At 27.8% G+C, this 8,811-nt stretch overlaps 1 protein-coding gene across 1 annotated transcript; it reads right to left on the bottom strand.

Annotated features, from left to right (window-relative positions):
• Positions 1–1,680: 1,680 nt before the first annotated feature.
• LOC107473110 (B3 domain-containing transcription factor NGA3) lies at positions 1,681–3,941 on the bottom strand (the record flags this gene model as incomplete). Its single annotated transcript, XM_016092651.3, is given in 3 exon segments — positions 1,681–2,952; positions 3,102–3,278; positions 3,492–3,941. Coding segments are annotated over 2 exon segments (1,372 nt in total), but the record flags the coding sequence as incomplete, so codon positions are not given.
• Between the last annotated feature and the right edge of the window lie 4,870 nt (positions 3,942–8,811).

Here is an 8,811-nt window from a genome sequence, read left to right as displayed (position 1 = left end):
AAAGTTTAAATAAATTGCACCACTAATAAGACTACTATAATAATAAGAAGAAGAACACAAAAATTAGGGTACTAATTAACTTAATTATCTACGTACCCTTGTGTTTATATTATTAGAGATGTTTCTGAATTAACCTAAAACACGTTTTTGTGTATATATGTGTAGTACAATTCCAGACAAGAAAATGCGGCTGCTGAATATAAAAGACAAGAAAATGTATCATCACAAAAAAACAAAACAAAGTACCTAAATGCATTCAGATACAATAATAGAGTGTATAATTTTACTGTTTTATCTAATCATTTTTTATTGTTGCATATCTAATAACCTTGTTAAAGAAAATACATCAAAATTTGATGAGTTTTTATATGATTTCAAGATAATTAATAAATACACAACAATAATAATAACCTTTAATTAAGAGAAGAATTAGAAAGAATTGAAAATTTTCACACAAAAATAACATAATAAATTATTAAATAATTCAATCAAATATATTAAATTATCTGACCATTCGTAATATCATTTTCATAATCATAAAAATATTTACTTATTAAAACACTAAAAATATTAGTATTTTAATAATTAATTTTTGTTATAAAATATATATAATTAACATAAATAACTAAAATTACTAAAATACTAAAACATTTGAAAATTTTCTAATAAGATAATAACACATGTATGATGTATGTATGTAGAACAGAGAAAAGTTGTTAAAATTAAATTAAAGTAATTATCAAAAATAGAAAGAAAAGGAAGAAGAAGAATTAGAAGAAGGAGAAGGAGAAGAAGAAGAATGATAGAAGAAGAAGAAGAAGAAAAAATTACCCTTTGACAGCTGTACAAAGTTTCTGAGGTATTTTATCTGCAAAGCTAAAATGCCTAACTAAGCAGCATAGCATCTATAGCAGCAGCAGCAGAAAAAGGAGCAGTGTTTTGATCCACATCAACCCAACAATGCTAACAGAAACACCCATTAGAGAGAGAAAAATAAATTATAAAAAAAAAAGTAACAAACTTTTCTGCGTCACCATTAATGCAGTGAACGGAAAGAGAGACCCAACAGTGGATATATATATATACACACACACATACATTAACATTATCATCTTATAATGTTATAATTAAGAAAAGGGACAAATTAAGTTAAATTAAATTATGCTATACTATATAGTTTTGTATTGTATTTATACACAATTGATGATTGATGACAAAGGTCTAAATAAACGTGTGATTGAATTAAGGTTTTTGAGGCCATTTTTTTTTTCTATTTTCTTTTGATTTTTTTTTCCTCTCTTCATTTTCCTTCTCATGACCCAAATCCCGATCTAATTTAATGCATTGACCAGTTCTAAACGTACTAAAAAGCCTTAAAAGCTGAATGAACACTAATTACGGATATGAGAGAAAAGAATAAAGAGGAGAAATAATTAAAAATAATATAATTAAAATTAAGAAGGAAAAAAATGCTGCAAAAGATCAGAGTGTATAGTTAACACTTTAGAACTGGTGAATGAATTGAATGTGTTTCAATTTTTCTTTTTCTTTTTTCTCTCTTCAATTGATGAAGATGAAGATGATGATCAATTCTTCATCAGTGTTGGCGGAATTGCAAAGAAGGGTCCAAATCAAAAAAATTTGCAGCTTGCTCCCTTATTCTTCTTCTCTGATCTTCTCCATCCCTTGAGTTAGTAGAAGAGAACAAGGTGAAGCATTTTGGATCTTCTTGTTCTTGTTCTTGATGATCTTCTTGTGTTGTTGTTGAAGAAGAAGAAGCACATTCCATGTTCACACCAAATAGCCTTAACCTTTTTCCTGCAGAATTATTATTGTTACTATTATTGTTACTATTACTATTACTACCATTATTACCATTACCACCACCACCCCCATGATGATGAAAATGATGAGCAATTGGTACTGAATCTATGATCATTGGTGACCCCCTTTCTTGTTCTTGTTCTTGTTGTTGTCTTGCCAATAATCCTTGATGGTAATGATGATGATCAACCATTGACATTGAAGAAGAAGAAGGAGGAGGAGGAGGAGAAGGTAGTGTTGTTGATGTTGTTGATCTCAGATAAAACAACTCATTACTGTGAGGATGATTATAGCCGCCATATCCACCATGATGAATTGGATAATAATGATGATGTCTTGGTGACATCATCATTTGCGGTTGTGGCTGTGGCTGTGGCTGTGGTTGCGATTGCGGTGGTGGCAGAGAGTAAAATCTGCCACCGTATCGAATCGTAGAGTAATGTGAAGACGCTTGACTGGGAATGAAGAAGGGCGTGATGAAATTGGAAGACGAAGAGGGAAAATCAAGTCCTCCATGGAGGTTGTGATGGTGATGGTGATGATTATCAGGTCTTCTTCTCCAATCTATGTATAATCTATGTCTATAATTTTCTCCAACTCCGCGTTGGAAAGAAACAATGTCACCTGCATCAAGTTTCTTCTCCTTCACAAATCTGCTCCATCCTTTCGTCATCACATAGCTCTGGCTACTGTTCCAGTAAGAGTATCTGAACCGCCACAATTTCCCGTTCCGGTCTTCGAAATTCAGGAGAAGTCCCTTCTCGTTCGACGTCGAGTCGAGCGGGAAGTACTTCTCCGCATGCTGTTTGGGAATTACCAGCCTGTTCAGCTTCCCTACGTCGCTCGGCGTCACTACTTTGTCGAACATGTGCTCTTTCTCCGCCGGAGCAGGCAGCGGAGGTTGTAGATTTGTATTATTTGTGGTGGTGGTGGTGGCGGCGGCGGAGGAAGAGGAGTATCCTTGGAAATTGTTGATGCCTTCATGGTGGTTGATGTTTGTCCCAAGTGACAAGTCCATAAAGTCTACTAACTGTTGCGGTTGCGGTTGCGGTTGATTTTGATTCATTCTTGTTGTGTGGTTGAAGTAATTTGATGTTGTTGCATCTTGATGTTGATGATGGTGTAACCCTAACCGATATCATGAATTTTTTTTAATGAGATTCAATTATGATTATGATGATGATGATGATGATCATGAATAATTTATATTATCCCCCAATTATATGATGATGATGATGATGGTGATGGTGGTTGTGGATGGAAGAAGAAGTGCTTACCGGCGGCGGTGGTGGTTTCTTCTCCCGGTGCTTCTTCCTCCTCCTCTTCTTCTTCCAAATCTTGAGAGTAGCCTTTGTTGGATTCTTGCATCAACTCCATGAAATGAAATTATAGTGTGTGTGACCCACACACACCCTTTTCAATTCCTCCTAATTATATTTATCACTCTGTTGGATCTTAACACAATTAAAGAATTGTATTAATTGTTAAGAAAAAAAAAAGAAAAATATTGATAATAATTTACAATTAAGCAAGAAAAGAGGGACAAACTAAGAATAAAATTAATTTTTAATTTTTTTTTGGTTAGGGGAAATTAAAAAAAAAAAAGAAAAGGGGTGTTGGGAAAAGAGATAAGAGTAGTAGCAGTCAAATATAGTAAAGAAACTCACCAAAGAACAATGAGAAATAATTATAGAGAGGGAATTAAATGGAATTGAATTGAATTGAATCAAAGGAAGCCCAGATTTGTGAGGCTGTAAAAGAGAGAGAGAAAGAAAAGTAAGAGAAGAGAAGAGAGCATATGTGTTTGATTGTTTTGTTGTTGTTGTAGTACAAATCACTAGACAACAATTGAAAGAGTCGGTGCCTTCATATTTGACCAAGAAAGAGAGAAAGAGAGAGAGGGACCTGAGGCTCAAACCCTAGAGAAAGACAACAAGGCCATGGTAGATGGAGAAGAATTGAAGAAGAAGAAGGAGGAGAAGTAGAAGAATAAGAATAAGAATAATGGAAGGTAAGATTCAGAAATGAAAAAGCAAAGAAAGGGAGGGTGATTTAGTTATTAGTACTGTATATGTGTTTATTGTTGACCTACTACTATGCACATCATACATACCCCAACATGAAAGAGCACCTTATTATTATGCTACCTATGGAGAGAGAAAAGAAAAGAAAAGAAAAAAAAAAGAAGCTAAGGAGAAGGTGGTGATGTGAGTTTAGCCAACTAGTATAGTTACCTCACCGGAAGCTTCTTTACAACTAGGATAGTAATTTACTATATATAATATTTCATTAATTAATTATACGCATCTTAATTAGGACACTTAAAAGATTTTATAACTAAACTAATTTAGGTGGGATGAGTGATCAGCTCACTCGTCTGTTTAAGTAAGTGTCGGGGTTTGAATTTTGTCGAATACATATAGTAATTTATTAGTCAACAGACCCTTAAATGAAGCTCAAATCTACGACGAATTAGTCCTTAACCGTATAAAAAATATGTTAAAATATAAAATATATATTAAAAATAAATTAAATAATATATATTTATACACAAATATATAATAATTAATTTTAGTATATATACAATATTTTTAAATATTTTACTAGATAGAAATCACAAAAGATTAGGATTTAATTTAGCTTGATTTTTTATGTATCGAGTGTAAAATGTTTTATATAAATATTTAATTATGTATTATTGTATAAATAAATTTAATTATATTTGTAGTTATAATTTAAAATTTATTTTATCATAAGAAAGAAATAATAACAACACAAAGAGATGTTAATTAGGGTTTATGGGTGGTTCCATGTTTTGATAATTTTTCTATTTAAGTGATGTAAAATGATGAGGTGAAAATTTTTGTTTTGAATTAAGGAGAGGTAAATACTAACTACAGCAGGATTAGGCATATTATGTGGGGGACCCATGAATAATAACGTGGGTATTTGGGGCCATGTGAGCAACTAGTCGTTTTCATAATATTTGGGATAATATTATCACGAGTTTTATACTAATTTGATTTCTGTGATATTTGTAAGTATAAAATGTTTAACTTTATGAGTTTTATATCTGTTAAGTCCACTCAATTTTAATAGTTTCCAAAGAGAGAGAAATGTCAAAATTTTCCAGTTATGTTTCAGAAGCCAGTATATGTTGAGTTTGAGTTGAACTGAACTAGATATAGCTGGCTACCTTATGTATGTTACTTAAATTCTATAATTAATTATTTATTTATTGTTGTATTTATTGTCAACCAATTATTATTATTAGCTTAAAAATGATACTAGTTGATTTGTTAATGTCAAAAAGTATCTTTTTAAAAGAAAATTGTATAAAATAATATTATGACTAAATTTTGATATACTGACCGTATAAAACATACATTTTATATAATCGTACAATCATAACCTTTTTTTGAATGACTATTTTTGCAGTCAATATAAAAAATAGTTATTTTTATTAATATAACATTATGTAATTATATGCACGTATAAAATAATTTTATATTGACAATACATCAAATTAATTCAATTTTTAAAATAGAGACTAATTTATTTGTTTATTATTAAATTAAAATATAATATAAAAAAGGAAAGGGGAACAATATGGTTATGGCTAGCTGTTGTTTTTAAGAGTTTGAAGAGAACAAAATAAAGTAGAAGAAGGGTTAGAATTACAATGCCAACGGTGTAGAAAGATAATGAACAGTGTTAGGTGTGTGTGTATATAAATAGTATATATTTGCTTATTTATTTTCTTGACTTTTGGTGCCATTGATTGTGTGCTGTTTGTGTAATGGTCCCAGTAGTAAGGAAACGTCTCTCTGCACCACCCTATACCTTTCCTCCCATGCTTTTCTCTATACTATATATTGAAACACAAAAATATTATATATACACATATAAAAAAAAGTAATTATTAAATTAATTATTATATATTTATATAAATATATATTATTTAATTTATTTTTTAATATATATTTATATTTTAATATATATTATACGAATAATTGATTTTATAACTGATTTATAATATATACGTAATATAGTTGTATTAAAATTTATAATGGCACTTAAAAATATTATTAAAATTAATGTATTTTTGGCTTTTATTTTGAAATAAAAAATATTTTGAAAAATTTAAAAATGTCACTTTAATATTAGTAACAATTTTGACGGCTGTCTAAAATATATAATCACCGTAGTTATCATAATGATAATCAAGAGATAGCTTATCTTGATACTTTAATTAATTAAATATTTCAAGGTCGATTTTTGAAAATGAAAAAAAAAATTCACTTAAAAGATACCTGATTTTTTTTTAAAAATAAATTTCTGTTTGTTTAAATAATTTAATATGAATTTCAGATAACAACATCGATCGGTTATCAATATTTCATTTTATCTACTGATGTCTTCTAAATTAATGAGTCAAGATTTTCAGATATATTATGCTTCAATCATGATATTTATTAGACACAAAAAAAATTAAAAATAAAAAATAATAAATTCAAACTATTTAAATGATTTTATTTATTGTATGATATATTAAATAAAATTAAAAATAATAAATTTTGATATTTTTATTAAATTATTTTGTTATTAAATATTTTATTTTTTTAATTAAAAGAAGAGAGAGAGAGAGATATTCAAAGCCAAACCAATAACTTGTTCAAGATTTCAAAATCTTCTTCCTTCCCCCAACCCAAAGTTCGATTCATATTTAATAAACCAGATCCCCAGGGTAAAAGTGACAACTATCATGACCTTTTTTGTTCTAGCTTTTAATAATAACATTAGTCTATACCATATATTATCTTCATATACATTTAATATTTTGCTGTTTTGTTAGATCTTGGAATTTCTTTACAATATAAAGAAAAAGTGCTCTATGTAGTATTCACATAAGTTGATTTCTTATAATCGTTTCTTTAGGTATAAATTAAAATATATTTTTCTTCTCTTTTTGTCTAATTCTTAAGAAATTTGTTTTTGCAATTTGATTTTTATATATATATTTAGAAAAAAATATTAGAAACTCATTTATTGAAAAAATACTTTGTTTATGATTTTTTTTAATGTTGAGAACTTATTCTCTTTAAACCCTTGATTATTTTATAACACACAAAGTGATTTTCAATGAAATGCAAAATAATTAATTTAATTGCAATAATTTTACAATTCTTTAGTTTAGATACACAATCAAATAATTGGACAAAAGAAAACAAAAAAGGAAACATATGTTTGTACATATTTTCTTTTGTGGTAGAGGAAATTTAATTATTAGAAATTCCATCTTATTAGGGAGGATTTGAATTTCTCTCTTTTAACTATAAAAAGACATTGTTAGATTCTTCAAAAAAAATATTAAAAATAACGTCTATAAATATAATTAAATGGGTAAAGTATTAAATTGGTCTCTTACGTCTGGGCGTAATTTTGCTTTGGTCATTAAGATTTAAAGTGTCTTATTTGAATCTAAAAAAATTTCATTTAGCTTCAATTTAGTCCCACCGTGAGATCAAAGATAAATAATTAACAAAATGTACTATATGACAGTAGTATAAGAACAACGTCGACAATTTGGAGAAGAAATATGAAATTCAGAGGCACAAAATCAACCATGAATGCATCAATATATGTATTTAACATTTTTTTAATTTTATAGAAAATATTTCATTTTAATTATAAGAAAAATGATAAATAAATGTATTGATACATACACGGTTGATTTTGTGCCTCTGGAGCTTGTACTTATTCTCTAGATTATCGACCTTATTCTTATACTGCTTTCATGTAGGATATTTCGTTAATTATTTATCTTTGATCTCCAGTGGAACTAAATTGAAGTTAAATGAAACTTTTTTGGATTCAAATATGATACTTTAAATCTTAAAGACTAAAACAGAATTACGCCTAAATATACGGGACCAATTTAGTACTTTACCCTATATAAATAAATAGCTTTGACAAAAAGAATTTTAAATACCTTAAAAAGATTAAATTCACTTTTAATACATAATATTTAAACAATAATCCAAACAACTACTAATTGTACTTAGATTTCATAATCATTTATAAGAACTTGTTGAACATATATAGACAAACTATGTTACTTGGGGGAATAAACCGGAAGTTGAAATTAAACAAAAGTTGAATTATCTATCATATGCATTATTAATTATAAATAAAGAAACCACTCTCTGCACGTGGTTGACCTATAATTAGGTACGTATAGTCATCAATCTATAACTCTATATTTTGTGCTCTATCTTCAAGATATTATGTATATATTAATACAGATAGTAATTTAGTAAGTTGAAGTGATAGATTTTCATTTTTCTTTAATTAATGCATGGTATTGAATATAAATTATGAGTATAAGAAATTCAATATTAAAAAAGTCATTTCCTTATCAGATCTCAAATACTTAGATAAAATTGCCATTTAATAAAAATATCTATAATTTCATTAAAAAAATAAGATGTTAAACTTAGATATATAAAAATTTAGTAACTAATTTAAATTAGTTGAATAATCAATTTATTTATTCATTTGAATTATATCATATGTATATACAATAATTTATCAGTAAATTACATAGATGTTTTAATAAAATTCTGATTTACGATAAATTAATACTTTTGAACGGCTAAATTGAAAAATACCTTAAGGGAGAAAAAAAAATAAAAGGTTAAAATACATACTTGCATAAGTTGATGAGTTGTTTAATTTGAGGTAAGAAGATTAGACACGCCTTGAATTAGGGTCCCTAGAAGTCAAATTCATTAAAAATTGGTAACATGTAGGGTAATCTAATATGTATTTTTAATTTCGATTATGAGCACATACAGCAATTATTTAACAAGATCTTACCATGCATGTTGTAATTATTTATTTTTTAGGTTTCGTTAATAAATACTCTAAATAGTAATTGAATACACTTATTAGTAGGGACACTAGGACAGATACGGGGTATTACTT

This window comes from Arachis duranensis, chromosome 2 (genome assembly GCF_000817695.3).
Source record: "Arachis duranensis cultivar V14167 chromosome 2, aradu.V14167.gnm2.J7QH, whole genome shotgun sequence".
Taxonomy (NCBI): domain Eukaryota; kingdom Viridiplantae; phylum Streptophyta; class Magnoliopsida; order Fabales; family Fabaceae; genus Arachis; species Arachis duranensis.
This window is presented reverse-complemented; position numbering and strand designations above follow the sequence as displayed.